General features: G+C 38.0%; 1 protein-coding gene across 1 annotated transcript in view; it reads left to right on the top strand.

Moving 5' to 3' along the window:
- The window catches only part of MBD5 (methyl-CpG binding domain protein 5), a 149529-nt gene that overhangs the window by 122718 nt on the left and 3626 nt on the right, over positions 1–23185 (top strand). Inside the window, 3 exon segments of the mRNA XM_047722408.1 lie at positions 589–1797; positions 12987–13060; positions 21068–21143. Of these exon segments, the coding sequence (XP_047578364.1) occupies positions 589–1797; positions 12987–13060; positions 21068–21143 (1359 nt within the window).

Raw genomic sequence — 23185 nt, 5'->3', positions numbered from 1 at the left:
CCCGAAAACAGTTTGTGTCCAACCACGTCAACTTTAACTTTTCTAGAGAATGTTTGGTAATGATGAGTTCTCTATTATTTATTTAATTATTTATTTCTCTATTTTAGAAATACATCTTTTATTTTTATTTTTTAAAAAGATATGTTTTAGAAAGAAAGGAGAGAGTGCATGAGCAGAGGGAGCAGCAGAGGGAGAAGGAGAGAAGCAGACTCCCCACTAAGCGCCGAGCCCTGACCAGGGGCTTGATCCCAAGACCCCCAGATCACCACCTGAGCCGAAACCAGGAGTCTGACGCTCAACTGTCTGAGCCACCCAAGCACCTCGATGATGAATTCTTTAAAAAAAAACAAAAAACAAAAAAAAAAACCTATGAAATGATTTCAACCAAAGAAACCTACCCAAATATAATCAAGGCACAAACTTTTCCATGCAGAGTGACTTTTGTTTCATCGTGAGCCTTGTCCTTTCTTTATATTTCTCTCCTTGTTACATTTGTTTGCCTTTCATTGTTTTGCCATTTATGGTCTTTCTCGTTGAGGTCTTTAAAAACTTTTCTCTCTCTCACTGCTTCCTGTCTGTTTCTTCAAGGTGAGAATGCAGGAAGATGCAGCTCTCCTAAACAAAAGAATAAGCACTCAGCCCGGGCTCACGGCACTTCCTGAGAATCCAAACACTACACTTCCACCTTTCCAAGATACATCTTGTGAGCTGCAACAGAGGATTGACCCATCTCTTGGTCAGCAGGTGAAGGATGGCCTCATTGTGAGTGGCCAAGGTGATGCTTCTGTAGATGCCATTTACAAAGCAGTTGTTGATGCAGCCAGCAAAGGGATGCAGGTTGTCATCACCACTGCAGTCAACAGTACAACTCAGATCAGCCCCATTCCAGCTCTGAGTGCCATGAGTGCCTTCACTGCCTCAATTGGTGACCCATTAAGTCTCCCCAGTGCTGTCAGTGCGGTCATTCATGGACGAAACATAGGCAGTGTCGATCATGATGGTAGGCTGAGGAATGCAAGAGGGGCTCGGCTGCCCAGGAATCTGGACCATGGGAAAAACTCAAATGAAGGAGATGGGTTTGAATATTTCAAGTCAGCAAGTTGCCACACATCCAAAAAACAGTGGGATGGGGAGCAAAGCCCTGGAGGGGAGCAAAACAGGTGGAAGTGTGAGGAATTTTTAGATCATCCAGGCCATATCCACAGTAGTCCTTGTCATGAGAGGTCCAACAATGTCTCTACACTGCCATTTCTGCCTGGGGAACAGCACCCGGTACTGTTACCACCAAGAAACTGTCAAGGGGATAAAATTCTGGAGGAAAATTTCAGGTATAATAACTACAAAAGAACTATGATGAGTTTTAAGGAGAGACTAGAGAACACTGTGGAAAGATGTGCACACATTAATGGGAACAGACCTCGACAGAGTCGGGGCTTTGGCGAGCTGCTGAGCACCACAAGGCAAGAACTGGTCCTAGAGGAGCAGTCTCCAAGCTCCTCAAATAGTTTGGAAAGTTCTCTAGTCAAAGACTACATCCATTACAATGGAGACTTTAATGCCAAAAGCATTAATGGGTGTGTGCCTAGCCCTTCAGACGCTAAAAGCATTAGTAGTGAAGATGACCTAAGGAATCCAGATTCCCCTTCTTCAAATGAGTTGATACATTATAGGCCAAGGACGTTCAACGTTGGCGACTTGGTCTGGGGCCAAATCAAAGGACTTACTTCTTGGCCTGGAAAATTAGTAAGAGAAGACGACGTTCACAATTCATGTCAACAAAGCCCCGAGGAAGGGAAGGTATACCAATCTTTATCCATTGTCAAATACTAACCTTTGTTCAGATATCAATTGTTATTTTTTGTTGTCATCACTTTGGATTCTTTGGATTTGAAATTAGGATTCTTCATGACTCATTGAGGTCTCACAAACTTCTGGAGCATAAAATGAAGAGGGGATGGTTATAGTCACCAAAATGTCATATCAAGGGGTGAGTTGCGAAGCATTTGTAGATCCCACAAGGGCCTCTAACCCAGGAACCAGATTTCCAGAATTTTTTAATTCTGCCTTCCTTCCCTGCATGTACCTAACTCTTCATTCCATACACAGAGGATGAAGGCAAGTGATAAGGACTGGGAAAAAATCTGGTGGCCTTTGGAGTCCAGGAGAGTGGCAGAGGTAGGGTAACAGGAAGTGCTGGGGGACCACATCTCCCCCATGTGCTCACATGGGACACATGGCGCTGAGGAGAGGGTAAAACCTGGTGCAATTGCAGCCGTTTCTGGAAGACAGGTAACATCCCCATATTCAGAATGCTGTCTCCTTTCAGGAAATGTTCTGGGCCTTTGTAACATATGGAAATGTTTAGCCCCACAGTCTGGTTCTACTTAACACAATCTGATCATGCAAATTAAATGAAAACTTCTCCATGAAACCACCATTCAATTTAGAAGAAATTAGTAGGGGTCTTCTGGGTCCCCCCCCCCCAACAATTGGTAGAATTGGCTTACTAGGCAAGAAATACATAGAATGTTTAAAGCAGATAGAAAAATTTATATATGACCAAGAGGAGATATTTATGCACATTCCCCACATATGATGAGGAAACATAATTTTTCATCTCCTTAGGAAATAAAAATTACTCTTATAAATATATATTATTCCCTTAAAGAGTATATTATGTAAAGCTATTTCAACTCCGTTCAAACCTCCACTGGCACTTAGGTTTAATGGCAGGAAACCAAAAACATTTTTGTCAGCACAATAAAAAGATTGTCTTTTTCCAAATGACCAGGAGGTCCTTAAGCCCATTGCTTATGATGCCTAATATATACTTGTCAGGATACGCTCTGGGCATAGTGTTTCTATGTTTGATAAGAAAATGAATTCCATACCCCTACTCACAAAACATTTTATTTTCTAATCTCTCTGAGACCAGACAAAACATTCTTTAAGTTGATAAACCTAAATATTTTTGACAGTTTATTCAAAAAGTAATTAGAAACAGCAAAACTGGACTTTTATGATGTAAATGGACAGCTCCAAATAGAAGAGGTAGACACTGACCGTTTCACAATCTCTGTGCAAATGAAACCAAGTCTTTTTCCAAGCGCCATTTCACAAAAAGCTTAATGAAAGAAAAGATTATGGCCTCCCTTTCCTGGAAGCATTCTTCCTGTCCTAAATGCCTTGTCTAAATATCTTTTATGTCCTCAGGAGAATAAAGGCATGTACTTTTAACACATTTCACGTTAAACAATGATCTTAATCTTCTGATTACTCTGTGTTTGCAAACTCCTGGGATGGAGTTACTCACCGATGTTTGGGAGATACACTTTTAATAAAAAAAATCATTATCTGAGAACCCAAGAAACATTTATTTTGCTTCACTTAAATAATCAACTGGTTTTCACTCACTGTACACTAGTAAGCATTTTTTAAAATCCAGATTCTTCTTCCTTATTGGAGGCAGTAAATGAATTTCTTAACAGGGAACATAACATTGTTTCTGTCACCTCAAATACTCCCCTCACCCCCACCATCTGACACTGTAATTTTGCATCCTGACAACCTTAATATCAAAACTTTGATATCATGATACACCAAGAATATTTTTAGTAATTCAAAAAAAATAATTTAAAGCACACATTTGGAGGTACAAAACTGAAACATATAATAAAATATTAATGGTAACACATGAAATATTTATCTATCATTAAAAAGGAAGGTATAACAGCCTTAAAAGCTCTAGGGCACTTAATATTTTTAAAAACCTCTGGTCTTTTCAGGAACCACCCCCCTCACTTTTGCACATTAAAAAAACGAAACAAAGTACTATTTCACAAGCACTCTTTTTTCTTCTATAGTTCACAAAACAAAGGAAGGGCTTCCTCCTACCTTATTTAATGATGCCCAGCAAGCCAAGCAGTGTTCTCAATTTATAAGACCAGGAAAGGTGAAATTTCAAACACAGGGCTGTCTGACTTCAAGCCAGATGGCCTTTGCTTGATGTCTTGGTAATCCTGGTTCAGCAAGAAAACATTAAACTTTGTTCAATATCTGTGTAAGACAAAGCATGATCTATTTGAAAAGATTTCCAGTAAAACATTTTTAAAATTTATACTCTCAGTCTGGTGAACAAACTGGTCATGATGTAAATTTTATTTACATAGAATCCCTTAGTCTCCTCAGCAATGTTGCATAAATATAGTCTTGTGCACTACTAATCAGATTTCTGCTTTTAAGAAGGTAAGCAGTACATATATATAGTATATATATATATATATATACTATATATACTGTGGCAATGGATGACATTTTAGTAAAGTCGAGAGAGAGACAGACAGACTTCATAATCAATGAGTTTATTATAGTAAAATCTAATTAATTCCACCTAGCTAATGTGGAATGTGGAACCGCATCCCCCTAGTGTTTATCTTTGTAGTATCTCAGAAGAAAAGGTTTAGTAAACAATTTTCTTACACATTATCATTTTAAACCTTCTTAGATTCTCAGTTTTCATACTATTTCCATGTCCACAAAGTAAATTATTCCAAGATTCTGTCAGATCCCACCAGATAAAATCTATGTTAACTCAAGTGTTAGAGTAGATTTATTATCTTATCTCTCCTTACTCCCGACATTGCACAAACCTATCATTTATTTTCTGTTGCAGCCTTTGTTCTCACCAAACCACTTCAAATTCTTCTCAGAAGCAGGCAAAATTTTTTAAAAAGTAATGAATTAACAGGATTGCAGGTTACTGATTCAAAGTAAGCTGGGCACCTCTCTTGCTTTTAGGTTGCATGGGTGGCCTCTGGACGAACAGATCAGTGCTGTGACTGGAACAGTGATACCGGCCTGGGGCTGAGATGTCCATGTTGTCCTTAAGTTGATACTTTAGCCGGCTGTCATGATAGTAAATGACCTGGTCAGCTTATGATCTTAGGAAGGCATTGTTCATCTTTGGTGGGGTATTAAGCCTAGCAGCATTACTAATAATGCATTAGAACTGTCTTGCACTTTTGGTGATTGCTTCCTAAGAGGTTTTATTTCAAAACATCAAACACCATATGAACATAGTCTTCAGAGAACTAGAGAGAATGCAGAAAGAGGCACGAGCTTTGGACATTCTCACATGAGCTTAATCCCAGCTCTGTCTGTTCCCTAAATGCTGCTGGGTAGGTGTATTAATCTCCCTGAGCTGCCATCTCTTCACCTCTCAAGTGGGAATGGAATATCAGTTCCTACTCAGAAGATGTTTTAAGAGTTAAATGAGATACCATAAATAGATTATCCAGCACACAAAAGAGTCTCAGTAAAAATTAACCTCCTTGCCCCTGTTCCTTTTGTTAGACAACCTCATTAATTTGGGTGTCACCACTCCAGAACTGTGGTGATTTGAGTTTAGTTATTGTTTACCTAGGCATTACCCATGATTAAAGGATTTACTAAACAGGTAGAGGGTGAGAGGATTATAATGAATATATTTAATGAATGAAATAGTTTATAACCGTTTTTTAATGAAGTTCAGCACATTGCATACAGATTGGCATATCTGATTATAACTTATTATTAGCTGTTCATTTCAAGTAGGAGTTCTACTTGGAAGCGTTTTCAAGCACTTTGTTCAGTGAGCCTGAAACTCCCTCTCCCAACAAGGTTTCTAAAAAATACCAACACAGACTTTCTTCCTTTACTTTCCTACCCCACCCCCACCCCCACACATAGAACAATATTAATGAGTAGAGATGTTTAACAGTCTATGGAAAGTTGGGCTAATCGCCCCTATAAACTACTGTCCCAATATTGAAGCTATGTGAAACACCAAAGAATATTATGTGTCTGGTATTTTACCGTTCCAAAAGTAGTATCTCCTTACTATCTAACACATTCCTTCCTTTGGTTATCACTTTGTAATGAAGGATGGTCTGAAAGATATTTATATTTTTTCTAAATAAATGATGCAAGTTTCTCTCTGAACCATGAATCCTTTATAGTTAAGGTTCGGTGGCCAAGAATAAGACCTCAGTGCTGTGTTCCAGTACATCATCGCAGCCAGAGAAATGCACTGCCAGTTCTTGGCACAGTATTAGGGAATTCTTGGAAAGGGAAATGGCTTCCGCTGGCATTACACCTATCCACCATAAAGTGCAAACATTTTTTTAAAGATTATTTATTTTAGAGAGAGAGCACGCACACAGGAAGGAGGGTCAGAGGAAGAGAGAGTCTCCAGCAGACTCCCTGCTGAGTGCAGAGCCTGATGGGGAGCTCAATCACAGGACACCTGAGCTGAAATCAAGAGTGGCTGCTTAACTGACTTAGGCACCCAGGCACCCCAAACATGCAAACATTTTAAGCCATTACAACTGTGGAGGAAAATGGTTATCTTTATGTACTTGTTTCAGTAATTAGTTAAAAATAGGAAAAGTGCCTCTGTTTTCTAAAATATATTTTGTAATTATCATCTGCCCTCTCTGATCGTACATTAATTAGCCTAAGAGTATTGACACTCAAGTGATAATCAAAAAATAAAATTCTTTTTTAGTACATAATTTTTAATCTTTTTGAACATTTCCCATAGGTCTTCATATTTCATTGCTCTTATATAAAATGTGTATTCTAACTTGAGCCAAATTTAGGAAAGGACTTATATCTAGGCTGGCACCACAATGTTTCTCTTCAGGGAAATGCTGGTTGTTGCTGGACAGGTAGAGACCTCTGATTACCCAGAAAAGTTGTACATTTCTGTGCAACACCATGTGAATAAATGAAGATGTGTGTTTGTTTTTTAAGATTTTATTTATTTATTTGACAGACGAAGATCACAAGTAGGCAGAGAGGCAGGCAGAGAGAGGGAGGAAGCAGGCTCCCTGCCAAGCAGAGAACCCGATGCGGGGCTCGATCCCAGGACCCTGGAATCATGATCTGAGCGGAAGGCAGAGGCTTAACCCACTGAGCCACCCAGGCGCCCCTGAAGACGTGTTTTTAAAAGGAGTGGGCAGGGTGCTCTCTCTTTAGAATAACACTTTGCCTTTCTTCACGCAGTTATATTTGTCAGGTAGAGATAAAAATATTTCTCCGAATAGTCAGTCATTCAAATGAGACAAAACTCATCATTTTTAAAACTCATAACCAAACTTATTTTGGGACAGTCCACTTTCTATATGTTAGGTGAGTGTCACACACACACACACACACACACACACACACACACACACGTTTTGACAGTGTGAAATATAATCAAAGACAGCTGACCATCGGATAGGGATGTATAACTGAAGTTTGAGCTCTCTTTTGATGTTTAAACATTCTACTTTGAAGAACATTCTTTCTGTGCTTGATTATCAGCATTAGCTGTTTGTATTCTTTGGTACTATAATTCTCCGTTGAAAGTGTGCTTTGTGTATTGCCCCTGCCTTATATATCTCCTTAACTGCTGTTGGGAATGAATCCTTGTCTCTACACCTGATCACCAACCACAGTATCTGGGCTGCCTTGTGGCTGGTGAGATGGCAGGGGCGACCACTGCTCTGTAGCAACAGGATCGCCCTGAAAAGGGAGGAAGATATTGAGAAGTAATGTGCATGATAAAAGCCAGGCTGATGAAGTCAGTGCCTGATGAAAATTTGGAAGATAATAACAATGAAGAACTGGGTAAGACCAAAAATGTGAATATTAGCAAAACAACCAGAGTAAAAGCTTAGGTAAGATGGTGCATGTCCCTGAAGTGAACTGTGGGATATTGTAATCTTTTCCCCCTGAACAAAGATAAAAGGAAAAGGAGGCTTATCTCCAGTTACAGACAAGGGAGACCTACACGGAGTTCTTGAGCTGGTTGGTACAGTTTTCAAAAGGACAGTAGCAAATGGAGTTTGGTCTGAGGCAGGTACATGCTTCGTCGGACGTTTAAACAGTGTTGCTTTAGAAATAGGAGCTTGCCCAAAACATTTAATTGCATGTATAGGTGGTGGAGCAATATGAACTCTGTTGTACATTTAGAAGAGATTTACTCTAGTCCTGTAGTCTACTTTCCTATTACTTAAAACCCTGCTTCCCAAGTAAAGAGGAAAGGAAGCACACACACACACACACACACACACGCACGCACGCACGCACGCACGCACACAAAGCCTCAGATAATGCCACAGACAAATCATTAATGTGTATTTGGTAAGTTCATTTGAAAAAAAAATGGGATCCACTTTAGGAATTTTTCCATGAGTACTACTGATGGAAAATTAGGTTCATCCTTTACTGTCACAGGTAAATCAAGATTTTAAAAATAGTGCAATATTGCCCTTAAGTTAGCAGGACTTTTTCAGGTGGAAGATTTTTTAAAATATTTACTGTTTAATTAATGTTAATTAATGTTTGACAATAATGAACCTAATAAATGTTTCATATTTGCTTATTGCTTCAGGGCTGTATTTCCCAGGCTTCAGCTAAAGTTACCTGCTCCCTGCCTCCCTGCTCCACCCCCACTTCTCTGTAAAAAAAAGGAAAAATGCATGCAGTGTTCCTTTAGGGGCTCCTGGGTAATTCAGCCAGTTAAGGGTCCAACTCTTAATTTCAGCTCAGGTCATGATCTCAGGGTGGTGAAATTGAGCCCTGTGTCGGGTTCCCCCTGGGCATGAAGTCTGCTTAAGATTCTCTTTCTCCCTCTCCCTCTGCCCCTCCCCACAAAAATAAACCCAAAAATAACGTTGCATGTTCCCTGTACTATTACTTAGTTTAAAATTTTATTCAGATTCATTTACTTATTTATTTACTTATTTATTTAATCAACAAAGACTTTTTGGACTCATATTATGAACTAGGCATTGTTCGAGCCACTTTCAAATAACTTTTCAGTCTTACTCTAAGATATAATACATACAAAATTATAGGTATAATTTTTTTGTGTTTTTCTAATATAAACTGGTATAGCTATATAAATATTAAAAATGTTTAGAGCTGTGTCCTTGTTTCACATGCCACTGATGACCCTTTGGTAAAGAGTGCTTTGGTGTTTAGAAAGCGCTTCATTGTCTTTCTAGACTCTCTCAGGGACCCGTGAAGATGTGCACAACCGTCCCTATTTTACAGCTGAGGGAGCTGAAGCTCAGCGAAGTAGCGTTCCTAAAGTCACAGTGAGCAGTGACAGCAGTTAAGCCAGGCCCCATCCCTGGTCTCCTAACTCTAAGCTTAGTACTCTTTGCACAGTACCATTTCCCCAACAACAGGAGCTGATGACATGAAAAAAGACGTAAAAAAAGAAAAGGCGGCTCGAGTTCAGCTGTCCTGCCAGCTGTCCTGCCTCTCTTATGAAACCTGGGATGTGACTTGTACTCTGTCCTTTGACCTCTGTGTGACAGCTTTGCCTCACAACCAAGTAGCAGTCAAGTAAGTCACACAGAAATTCAATCTGTTATCAGGTTTAAAGCCTGCAGGAAACTTTTACATCATCTTTACTTAATGCACTCTATTCAAAAGTGACCTAGGATCTTTGATCCAGGATCTCCTAATACATACTCTCCCTCACTGTCAGAGGGTCGGCTTGTTTCTCTGAAAGCTTTGTGTCTCCCTTTGTCGTAGATTTAAGTTACTTCTAAGATAGACTACGTGCTACTGTGTTGACCCCAGATCGAACTTAATTAAATTACCAAATTTTAGTATGTGCCTTGTGAATAAAATAAGCAACCAGAGATTCAGACTTTTTCAGAAAATTCTTAAACTTCCACCCTATAGGAGCATATGGGTACGTTTCTGGGTATGTTTCTAACCCTACTGAACAGGCCATAGGACTATTTGTGTTGAAGAATTGTGGTACCTAAAGAATGTGAATGAGTGAAAGAGGGTTTTAGAAGTCAAAAAAATATTCAATATGTGTGTATATTTGTACATGAGATAATATGTGAACTACAAATACATATAAATTCTGGTAATTTTTTCTAATCCTTAAATGACATATGTGCAGAGACACATGACCATGTTGGTCATTACTATTAGCATCATCATTATTAGAGCGAGCATTATATGAGTAAAGGTACATTATAAAGTCCTCCCATGATTTCTCACCAAGATAGGAATTAAGTAATTTATGGAAGTCCTGGCTTCTGAATGTGCAGGAATATAAGGTTATAATTACAGATCAAAGTATTAAGTGTTTTAAATTACTTGCTCCTTCGGTGTAAGATTTATAGAAATATTTGTGTGTTTATCCTTTTTAATGTTACACTGCTGTATTTGATTTCTCAGTACTTTCTTCATTTATAAGTTAGCTAAGTAATTTATGACGGAATATTCATTAAATCATTAAATATGATTTCTGTTTGACTAGAAATTGAATTTATTTTGTTCTTCTCTAATACCATCTTAGGGGGCAGGAGTATCCTTAAAGAGTTTCTTGAATATTGCGTAAGTGTATGAATAATTCCCTATAAAAAACATACGCTCTTCATATATTTCACAATTCAGGAGCGTACTAAAATTCTGAAACAAAACAAGCTAAAACATTTATCTCTGGATATGTATTATCTTGTCATATCAGAAATAAACTGTGATGTGTATCTTATTTGTATTTAGTTTCAGAAAGCACCATCATTGCTTTCCTTTTCAAGGTCATTGACTCCTTTATAAATAATATAGTTCATTATACAGTACCTTACAGCCTTAGAGTCAATTTAAATGAAAAAAAAAATCGCAGTAGGGAATTAGTTCAGAAAAATCAGCAGAAAATTATCCAAGCATAAAAAAATTTTAAAGGTAATTTTGGGCATGTATTATCTAAATTTCTGTAAATATCTAATTTGTTTTAAAATAATTTGACCTAGTTTTTTTTTTAGTGTGTGTGTGTGTGTGTGTGTGTGTGTGTGTGTGTGTGTAAAATGATTATATACTTCAATGTATATTGTAGTTGGTGTGGTGGAGAGGTTGAGCACTTTGGAGTCAGACCTGAGTTTCAGTGCTGGCCATGTTACTTAAATTCACTGACTCCCATCTGTAAAATAACAAAAATAATACTAGTTTGCACTAATACCATACTAAATGATAAAAGAGTGCTTTTTCCATAATAAATGCACAAGAAATGTTTTTTTAAGAAATGTTTTTATTGCCCTTTATTCCTTACTTAATTAAAAATAAAAATTGAAGATTAAAAAAATAGTTTTACCTAACATAGTTTTTAAGAATTAAGACCAGTGAGGTAAGTCTTTATATTGGTCTTGCTTTGTTTCACTATGACTCTTTCTGTTGCTTGTATCAGTCCCTTCTGAGACCTTTCACTACACTAGTTTGTATCTCCTATATAAGTTTATGTTACAAGAGAGCTTCCTTCCTACTGCCAAGGATGGGGGTGGGAGAATCATTTAAATATAAGTGGAATTAGCCATAGATTACATAAATATAATGTGTGAAATATCTTTCATTTTCTCTTCGTGTGAATGAATATAAGATGAAACCTCTTTTCTAACATGAAATGTGAGAATGTATCTGGGCACCAATTTTTTTTTTTAAACAACACATGGATATATTCATCTTACTTAAGATTTTCCAGTTATTTCAGCAAGACGCTTTTCTTCATGACTTCCATGAAGTGTTATTAGAACAAAATTGTCTCTTGTTCTAGCACATGAGAAATTAGGTATCCCCAGTGAACTGTATATTAGATATTTGCATCCTTCAGGACAAAATACAAAAGTCATGAAAAGGAATATGTTTTCATTATTCTATTGTTTTTCTCATTGAATATTTAGAAATGCCTATTTTCAAACTTGATAAAGGAAACACTTTGTTACACACTACTGGGTACTCAATTTGAAGGGGTCAAAGAAAAATTATTTATAAATGATATTCATGAGTTAGGGAGATTTCAAGAGAAAAGAATAATTTCTTTGCTTCTTAGTATTTATTTTCTTAACCATGAGGGATTTGGGCAACCTCTCAAATTTATATATAAAAGTAGCATAGGGTTGGGGAAAAAACTGGGTTAAGCAATGGCTGGGAGACTTGCCTTGAAACTGTGTTTACACAGCAAGCAACACTGTTTTTACTTAAATTGGGTTTTTTTTAAGATCAATAAAAATAGCAATTTCTTTTTTTTTTTAAGCAATGTTCTTCTAAAGGTGTTTTTATTCACAAGTCACGTTCAAGTTTTCTTATTAATTAATTGTTTATCTTGGAAGGGTGGCTTCAAGAACCATGATAGAGATTATTGGGGGAAAGTGGCAAAGGCTGCACCTCCCCACCCCTACAAGTCCCCCATCACCATTTGGTGGCCACAGGGTGATGAAGCAGCAAGATTCTTGGCAGTGTTAAAAGGAGAAGGGAGTGGACGCACCCTTAGGTTGTAGCCACAGCCTCTTCCCTTGACTGGAAGGACTATGGTAGCCTACTTCCCGCTCATTTTGTGGCCTGTGCAGAGCCTGATATTACTAGGTAATAATAGTGACTCTCTGCTTAGCTGTGTTCAACCTGGCTTGCTGCATTTTGATTATCCCAGCAATTCTAGCCGGAAGGTAGGTATTACTGCCCTCATTTTAAAGAGGAGGAAACTGAGGCCCAGAACATTTGAGTGTTTCATTCATGTAGAAAGTGAGCAGGTCAGATTCAAACTTCCACCTACTGGCTCCAAAGCCCACCTCCTTCACTAACCACTGCTCTTGTCCTCCCCTGACAGAGTACAAATTTTCAGTTACGGAGTATCAGGCAGTAGAGAAAGCAAAGCAGGGATCTCTGATTTATGATTTTGTGAATTGAAGGTTATTTAAAGTCCAGATTTTGTTCTTAAAATGTTATTTTCAAAATGCTGACAGTAGAAAAGTCAGACTATCTTTCATTTCCATTGATGTTACAGCCTGGAGCCACACAGTCAACCTCTGCCTGAGCAAGGACAGGACATTTGACAGGGCTGTGAAAGCTAAGCCTCCCTTCCCCCAGCAGGAAAGTAAAAATGCTGTTAACAATTTCAGGTCTGGGTAATATGGTTTGGTCTTCATGCCTTCACTCAGGTGGAGCCCGAGAACTTGAAGACACTAACAGAAGGTTTAGAAGCCTACAGCCGAGCCCGGAAAAGGAACAGAAAGTAAGCACCAAATTTTTTTTCCCACCATTTTGTTTTTCATGGATATAATTTCCTGGTGTTTGTTCAAAAGAAAAATCTCAACTAATTTTGTCCATCTTAGGGCTTGCCAAAGACATTTTAGTAGTTATCACCCAAGAAGACCATTACAGTTAAGTCAAATTAGCTATCACAGAAAATATTTTCTTTTCTTAACAATTTGTACTGTGTGTGGGATTTCCCACTTCATGAGCTCTTTCCTCACTCCCTCCACCTCCATCCCTCTCATTTCCTGGGAAAGAAACACTCTCATAGCAATTAAATAGTTTTTAAAAGTGTAGCAAGGAGCACCTGGCTGGCTCAGTCAGAAGAACGTGGGACTCTTGATTTTGGAGTCATGAGTTCAAGCCCCCTGTCGGGTACAGAGATCACTAAAATAAATAAATAAATAAATAAATAAACCTTAAAAACAAATAAATAAAAGAGAAAAATAAAAATGTCATTAAAGTCTATCCCTTTGGGAGTAGGAATGGGAGTTACCCCCAAAGGTACACGGGTAAATAATTTTGGCAGATTTACTATTAGTCAAAGTGATGGTAAGTAATTCCTTTTTCTTAAGGCAGGAATAACAGGTTTTCTTTGGAATTATAAAAGGAAGTTGTACTTTGAGACACTATTATTCCAGTATTTCTAGATCTTTATATTTTGGGTAATATTGTATGGACAAGTTGATAATGTTTGAAACACAGTTTCTACTGTAATACAATGTGGTTTTGCATATCATAATTATTATTTCATTTTAAGTTGGAGAACTACAAATGTGCTTTTGTATATGCACATGGAAAGTTATTCAAAAATACATATAATTTACATGTCTGTTCAGTTACTAAAATGTTCATATTATCAAACACCCAAGAATTACGAGAATGATTAGTAGTGTATTAGTAGTGTATCTTGCATATATAGTATCAGTAGTATCTATTAGAGAACACTCTTTCTTAGTGGGCCAGAGGTGATCTTTCAGAACTCAACAACTCTTGGGGAGACTCTTTAGCTCAATAAACTGCCTCACAAAAAGATGCCAACCACAAGAGGTAAACTCCTGTGCCCCTATGCTGGGGACTTCTTTCGAAGGTAGCAAGTTGGCACTGATTGTGGCGATGGCCTAGTGAACTGCTGGATTCTCTACAGAAAAGATAAAGAATATGGTGAGGCCAGCCCCCTCTACTCTGACTATGTAGAGCTTTGTGGTAGGATAAGGCCCACAAAATTAATCAAGTTCTGGATGAAAGGAGGGAAACTGTAAATTACCTACATCACAAATTTGCAATGGGCCACTTGCTATGGAACATTCAACAGTACTTGTTTATTTGACGTAAAAGATCCCAAAAATCTTTCCTCCAGTGAGATATGCCACTTAGCTGAATCATGTGCAAAACATCCAAAATAACTAATAACACAGAAATGAATTAACACTTCCAAATATTTAAATATACTGCCTTGAAATGAGCTGTATTTTCCCCCATAAATTTGGTATTAATCAATTTCTGAAAGGTAGTAAGTAATAAATAGCAATTTGAAATTATTTTTCTTCTAAGCTAGTTTACTAGTTATGGTGAATTTACATGGGTCCTAAGTGGCGTTATCTAAAGGAACTGTCATGAAACCATAAACTCAGAATGTGGGTTGGAGATGTAAAAGAAGGAACTAGGAGGCAAATTTTAATAAAAACAGCCTTATTTGTCATGCTATTGCCTATGCAGACTGACTTGCCTTACAAATGCCCAATAGAATACTTTACATTTTGCATATGCTATTTAAAATCCATTATTTTATTCTCCCAATCACAAAATGAGCTAGAATGACTAAGCCCATGTATGGATGAGGACACTCAGACCCAAATAGCTTAAATAATTAGTTGAAAGTCACATGAGTGACAAATGACCCATTGAACCCATTCATTCATTCATTCATTCATTCATTCATTTAATCACTTAGTTATTCCCCAGTTTAAGGAGACTAATTGAGCAAAAATCTGTGCTGAGTCCCTGGAGCTCACTGTTGAGCCAAGGAGACAGATCCAGAAACAAAATGTTAAAATTGCGATGACAGCAATATGTATAGTATATACTTGAGCATCATAGAAAAGTGGCATTAAACTCGGGTACGGGAATACTTTGTAGAGGAGATACCTGAGCTAAGCCATACACACTGGATAGGTATTAGCCAGGCGAAGGAAATAAGGACCAAGACGGCATGGGGTGGGATAGCGTTTAGACGGATCAGCAGTCCGATTTGGGGCATTGTAAAGCTTCAGACAGGAAATTGTAAGAGATGCAGCCAAGGTGTAAGCAGCAATCAGGTCATGAAGAGCTTAGTGAGGGCCCAGACGCTCCTTTATCTTATTGGAAGTGCCTGAGGGGACAGGTGGTTAGATTTTCACTTTAGATATGTCTGTATGGAGGATAAATTTGAGGGGAACTGTATTAGAGACAGGGACATTGTTTAGGAGGCCATGGCAGAAGTCAAGGGAGGATGAGGACTCAAACCAGAATGGGAGCGATGAGAATGGAGGAAGAGGAGTGTACTGCAGAAATATTTAGAAGGTAAAATTCACAGAATGTCATGGTGCTTGATTGGAATTTGGAGGGTAAAGAATCAAGGGAACTTTCAGGGTTTTACCAGGATGACTTGGTGTGTGGTAGAACCACTGATTGAAGTGGAGAATACGGGGCGGGGGGGGACTGTTAAGTCACATGGGGTGCCTATGGACTGTCTGACACTGGGAAGAAGCAGTATTGGACTATGTAAAAATGGCTGTGATCACACAGAGATCCTTTGGCCCATTTGAACAGTGGGCCAGGGATTGAACCGCTTGGGCATTTGAACATTTGCTAGAGATAATGAAGACGATGAGAAAAATCAAAAAGGAGAAAGAGAATGGGGGCAAGGGTGGGGGGCAGTAGAATAGGATGTTAGAAACCAAAGACCAAAAGCTTCTAGAATGATAAAATGATAAACAGCGGTCCCCTAAGACAAGAGCTGAGACATCTCCATTGGACCAGGCGATTTAAAGGCTATTGGCAACCTTAGTGAAAACAGTTTCCAGTGAAGTGGAAGGTGTAAAAACAAAGTGGCCATGGTTGAAGAGCAAATAAATATGGAATAAAGAGAGCTGACATAAATTAATTAGGCTTCTTCCTACCCTTAATATGAAAGTTCCTGAAAAATAACATGAAACTGACAAAGATTTGACTGCCTTTATAGACAGAAGAAAAGGAGGGAAGAAGCAACTGAAAAAGAAAAGCAGAATTTGGAATAAGATGGTTAAGAGGTTGGTTTGGGGCCTGAGTTCAAATCCTGTTTCCCCCACTTTAGAGCTGTGTGCCATTGTGCATGTTGCTTAACCTCTCTGAGCCTAAATTCTTCATTCCTAAAATGGGTATATTAATATCTACCTCTTAGCATTGTTATAATATAGGTAATTTAAAAAGAGCCTCAACACAGGGGCGCCTGGGTGGCTCAGTGGGTTAAAGCCTCTGCCTTCGGCTCAGGTCATGATCCCAGGGTCCTGGGATCAAGACCCACATCAGGCTCTCTGCTCCGCAGGGAGCCTGCTTCCTCCTCTCTCTCTCTGCCTGCTTTTCTGCCTGCTTGTGATCTCTGTCTGTCAAATAAATAAATAAAATCTTAAAAAAAAAAAGCCTCAGCACAGTATGTGGCACATGGTAAGTAGTTAGTAAACAGCTCTTTTTATTATAAAGATACAGGTGAAGAAAACACAATTATGAGATATTTTTGCCAATTGAAACATTCTACCACCCTATTTAGATGCTTAGAATTTTATGTAGTCATTTTAATTTTCAATATTCTGCAATCAAACTGCACAATAAATATTTTTAAACTGATACACCTATTACAGCCTAATCACAAAAGAAATACTAACATATATGTATTGAGGTTGTTACTTGGGGTCAATTTATACTTAAAAGAGAAAATAACTTCATTAAAGAAAAAATTCCATAGCTTTTAGATTTGTTACGATTTTCACTGAAATGAGGATCAAATCTTCTATCTATACATGCATATAAACTTAAAAATTGATAATCTGATTTTTGTTAAGCTGGAAAGTGATAAAGTGATGAAATAAATCATACTTTGAATTTAAAACCAAGAAATTATACTTAGCATGTAAAATTTTTTTAAATATTTATTTATTTATTAGAGAGAGAGAGAGGGAGAGGAAGAGCACACATCTACGAGCACATGAAGGGGAGAGGCAGAAGGAGAGGGAGAAAATCCCAAGCAGACTTCCTGCTGAGTGTGGAGCCCAAAATGTGGCTTGGTCCTACAACCCTGAGATCATGACCTTAGCCAAGACCAAGAGTTGGACACTTAACCAACTGAGCCACCCAGTTACCCCAGCATGTTAAATTTCCTTCAATCTTCATACCTTCTCTATGGATTAGGTTTCAGAATCTAAGATTCTTGACATTTAGGTGTCACGCGAATTTGTTCTGTTCTACATGAAGTGAGTTGCTTAAATTCTAAACTGACAGTGTAGAGCAACGTGCAATTTCTCATTTCCTTCATTTCCTGTACCATTCACAGATGTGTACCTGTCTTTTTTCTCAATTAGTGAAGGTAAGGATAATGTGTGACAATATAGACAGTGAAGAATAGAAGTGGCAATTATCTCCATTAATAACTAGAAATGTGATTATATGAACATCTATTGCTTAATCAAGTAGGTTTTAGAGTGTCCATTAGTAAAAATGTTTATTATTAAATGTCAGCAGGGAATCGAAAATAGTGGAAGAGACTCCACAGGGAGGCCCTCGGTACTGCAAGACTGAATTTTGACTAATTATTCGTTTCATGAACTCATGGAAATTTTTCTTCCTTTTTTGAGTTCATTCTTCCCTTACCTGACCAGTTAGTGTAAAAATTAGTCTGCAGCTTTAACACCTGGGAGCGTCTCCTTTTACCTCTTGAATATCCTGATGCATTCAAGTAATTTCATGCCCCACCTCTCTGTATCTATTCTCTCTTCCACAAGTAGTCCTTTCTCCCTCTATTTACTACTTGAGTTTGTTAAAGGAAAAACACTGTTAATTTAGCTTAAATTAATATAAGCTGTTTACAAACAGTTTAAACACCTTGTTGAAGAATGAGATCACAAAGTCCTAAATTCTGTCTTTTTATTCAGCAAATAATATTGAATTATTTTTATACTTTAATGGTGATATTATTGCAATTTTTCATACGGAAAATCTTTTCATGGCTCCTTGAATTTATTATTTTTAAAAAATTATTTGTAGTTAAATATCCATCTTCTTCATTACCAAATTAGAATTGGTTTTACCAGTACTCCTAAAAGGTCATGAAGTATTGCGTATAAACAGTTGTCATAATGCCTACCTCATAGGCTTGCTGTTAGGATTGAGATAATGTTTATGAAGATTTAACACAATTCTTGGCACATTGACTATTTTCAATAAATAATAGCTATTTTTGCTATTAAGATAAAAGTGAGAAAATGAAAAATCTTTAATGGTTTTTCATTGAAATGTTTTACTTTCATTTTAGACATTGAGTACTTTAAGTAGTTTATTATAAGTCCATAAGATATTATAATAAATATTCATAACATAAATATCTTTTGAAATGTATATTCATACTTTTAAAAGCAAAAGAAATAGTTAAGTTAAATCTATTTAACATATTACTCAAGGTTTAATATTGTTAGGCAACTAGGCAACATGTGATACTGTCAAGGCCTTTGCCAAACAGCCCATAAATGGGGCCCCAACCCAACCCCAACCAAGCTTACAGGACCTGCAGAGTCCTGGGATCAGACTGCACCCCTCCACCCACACTTCAAGTAATTCAGAATCAGGCATAGCAAAATTTTCACTGGGAAAGCAACTCAGACTGACTGCACCAGATGCTCATGGTCCCTTAAAACTGGAATGGGTAGGTAAATAAAAGAGTGTACAAATAGATTATAATATCAATTTGGACAGTGCTCAGTGCTTGGACAGTGATAAGGGAGAAAGAGCCAAGTTGCAGAATAGTATGTATACCATAACATACCTGATAGACATCTTTGTGTGTATATTAAAAACACACACACATAAAAGACAATACCAGGTACCATTCATGGACATATAAAATATAAAAACAGAGTCACTTGGGTGTCTCAGTCAGTTAAGCGTCTGCCTTTGGCTCAGGTCATGATCTCAGGGTCCACGACCAAGCCCTGAGTCAGGCTCCCTGCTCAGTGGGGAGTCTGCTTCTCCCTCTCACCTTGCCCCTCTGCTTGTGTTCTCCCTCAATCTCAAATAAATAAATAAAATATAAAAATAAAAAAAATAAAAACTTACTAGAAAGATACACAACACAGTTGTCTTTGGGGAAGGGGGGGAGAGAATGGGACTAGGAATTGATGACAAATGGGAATTTCAGCTTTTTTTTTTTTTTTTTTTTGGTAAAAAAGACTTAAAGGAAGTAGGTAATTTATTATCAGTTTATTCTTGGAAGTGGGTTTGTTAGGGATTAATTTATTCTATGCACTTTTCTGCATTGTTTATATCTCTAAAAATAAGTGGGAAGAATGTAAAAGCTAGAAGCTAGCTTACAGGCCAGCAAAAGGTGAGAGGAAGGAGTTGGTGCTGTATTTCCCACATAATTTAGTTAAAAGCATTCCATTAACCTTTTTTTTTTTTTTTCAGTTAAAGTGACTTAAATTCATATATGTTTCCCAAAATATCGAGACATCATGTTAGCTTTGGACAAAATTTTTAGTAAATATGTGGAGCATGCATGATGTTCCTGGCAGTATACTCCTCAGGGTGTACACAGAAACTAAGTGTGTGAATTGTCCAGTCCGGCATATGAGGGTAAAACCTGGTGGGGGCTATGGTAAACCGAAAGACCTCATCTAAAGGCATTCCACTAAAGTTCAAATATGTTTTTAAACATGATGTGAGCCAAACTAAATGGGACTATGAGCCAAATTCCTCCACCACTGCAAATTTCCAATCTCCGTGTAGGTGCTAAGGTGGGACTTAACTCTTGGAGAACCATGCTGACAGCCTGTTCTGAAAAGGTTTATCTCTGCACCTTTTCTAGTAATTGCTGTGACAAGGGGAATGAAATGAATCACCTTAGTACTCAGAATAATTGGGTCATTATTTATACACATAAAAAAGGAAAAAATAAGTTACGGTAGACGAAGGGTGCAAAACTACAGAAGGAGATAAGATAATATGGATTTGCCTGATTTTAAGTAGTTAGTTCAACAACTTCCTATGGTTTCAATAGTGGCAGATGTACTGTTTTTTATTATTCGGACCACACGTGCGTAATGCTGAGTAGCAAAAAAAAATTCAGACGAGTGATAGATACTCTGAGAGAGTCATTCTTTATCTGTTCAAATACGTAAGTTATTTTAGTTTGGGGGAAAATGCGGTGGGCCCAGGCATGGAGGGAGCCTTGGGCCTGACAAGCGAAGCTGTTGCCCACCCAGAACATGCAACGTGCGTACTCAGGCACACCAGATTCAGCCTTCACTTGCTCAACTCTGGAAGCCAGGACGCGCCAGAGAGGGCAGAGGGAGCTCCCTAGTGGCCAGAGTCTGCAGTTCAGTCCCTCCCCGGCTGCCAGAAAGACAAGCCAGAACAAGAGGCAATGCAGGGCAGGCTGGAATCCTGGAGGACAAGCTGCATCTGTGGGGAAGATGACCCATGGCCCAGTTCTCTTGCAAAAACATCAGACGGGGGAAGAAGCATGTGGTGGGGAAAGAATCCGCGGTCCCCTCTCATGTGTTCCATTTTTGTGTCGTTCAGTGACTTTATTATTAGTATTCAGTGGTGAGGATCCTGGAGCGGTTTGTCATCTGACTTTTTCAAATGTAAATATAAATTGACTTTCTCTGGTGGGATTGGTACTTCTGTTTTCTGAGTAGGGGATTAAATTGAGACTGGTGTGTTATTTATTAATCTGGTGTGTTATTTTCATTAATTCCAGAGGTGGAAAGCTAAATAACCATTTAGAAGCTGCTATTCATGAGGCCATGAGTGAACTGGACAAAATGTCTGGGACCGTAAGTTAATTTATTTTTCCATTATACTGTGTTTCTTTGAAAATAAATTGTATTGCACTTTTTGGTAAAGTCTCTTAAATACTGACAAGCAAGTCACGTAGCAATACTAAATTACTAAGCTCAAGAAAAGACTGATGTCAGAGAAGATTTAAAGTAATTTAAGACAAATATAACCTAGTAGTATTAACTATGTCTTTTTTCTGAGATAACTTTTGTTTTTCACACGTAACATACTTCCCAAATGTGAGCAGCAAAATATTTGAATTCAAACCACCAGTTTCTGCATTTGACTCTGAATAACAGTGGCCACTAGTGCTGCCTAAATAGTCAATAATGCAAATTTTGCTTTTTCCATAAAACAAAAAAAAAGGGGAATTGAACGATCGGGTCAAGATCAAGAGTACACAGAACTCTCATTTCCTTTGCACTGTTACCTAAGAAGGAAAATATTTGGCACAAAATCCCGTTGTTAAATTATTGAACACTGTAACCTCTTGTTTTTGAGACACATTTTTACTGAACTGTTCATACAATAGTATTGAATGTGAGAAGTTTAATCATTGTCCTCTAATTCATGTATTGGCTCGTGTAAACACTCAAAGTATAATTTTGGTAATTTCTTTAAAAAAATGTAAATTATCTAAGGCTATTCAGCAATGAAAGCTAATTTCCTTTTTTCTATTCAACACTTTGTGTTAACAAGTTTATCTGGATCCTAACAACCCATTCAGTGGCTACTGATTGGCAGATACAGGTTATAGATTCACAGAATGTTGGCGCTGGCATGGGCTATAGAGATTCTGTGATCCAACCCCTCCTTTTCCCGGTGGATGAATTAAGAACCTAAGATATTAAATGTCCTGATAGAATTTAGGAAAGTTCCAAAGCAGGAATTATACATTTAAACGCCTTCTAAGACCAGGCAAATACTATGAGTAAGTAAAGTGGGTCAGGTGTGAGAAAAACAGCAACTCAAGGGGACTGAGAAGTGCCAACTAAGAGGTCAGGGTAGGCTGCCTTAGAGGCACAACACGTAAAGGCATTGCCCACTTCAGTCTGGTGCTGGCTGGGGAAGGGCTTGCTGCACACAGTCATTCAGAGACTCGGGTTCTTTCTCCATCTAGTGTCCACCACTCCCTAGAGCCTCAGAGTGCTCCTTCATGTCACTTGCATCCACCCAGCAGGTGGGAGAAGAGTATAAGCAAAGGGCTGCACTCCAGCTGATGTTCCTCTGGTCTGACCCCATCACATGGCTTTCTTAACTCAAATGGACCAGGAAATGTAATAGATGGTGTGCCTGTTCAGGAAGAAGAGAAAATGGGTTTGGTGAGCACCTTGCTGGTCTTTGCTGCGGGACATTTGGCCTTTGTGGCCAGTAGGCAGTCAGGACTGGTGGGAATTGTGGCAACCTAGAGTCCATGCTCTCTCTGGAAGGAGCTCCTTCTTCCACACTCCAGCAGATCTCAACTGTATGAAAAATTACGCCAGAGTTGCAAGCTCTTCCAATTTTTTGTAAGACGCTAAAAGTCTGGAAGTAAAATCCACCCCCCCTTTATTTTTTTACCATTTGACAATGATTTTTTAAACATTAAAGCATCATACAGCTAAACAAAATACCTTTACAGGACATATTTGGTCCACAGATTACCAAGACTTGTTTGCAGTCTTAGATAAAGTCTTCTTTCCTCAATTTTAACAAGTTTTCAGTTATGGCTCTTCACCAGAAACTAGTGGTTTTAAGAGATGTATATGGACAGGTTAGGAGGAAGAGACAGTTTGAGAAACTTATAAACATTACTTTTCAAAATTTAATTATTTCAAAGCTTTTTGCATTTGACTTTGAATAGCATTGGACTTTGCTGTTATCTAAACATTATTTTTAAAATGTACAATTAAGCCAACTTGTAGTGGACCTTGAGAACTGATTGGGCATGTCTCCTAACTATGAGTTCTGTGACATTATGATGGTAGCTTTGAAATTGGCTATGGTGGAAGTTTTTACACCATGGAAATTGGCAAATGCTACAATACGCTTGTGTCCT

Source organism: Lutra lutra, chromosome 3, assembly GCF_902655055.1.
Source record: "Lutra lutra chromosome 3, mLutLut1.2, whole genome shotgun sequence".
NCBI classification, from domain to species: domain Eukaryota; kingdom Metazoa; phylum Chordata; class Mammalia; order Carnivora; family Mustelidae; genus Lutra; species Lutra lutra.
Note: the sequence above shows the minus strand (reverse complement) of the source record. Positions and strands in the feature narration are given on the sequence as shown.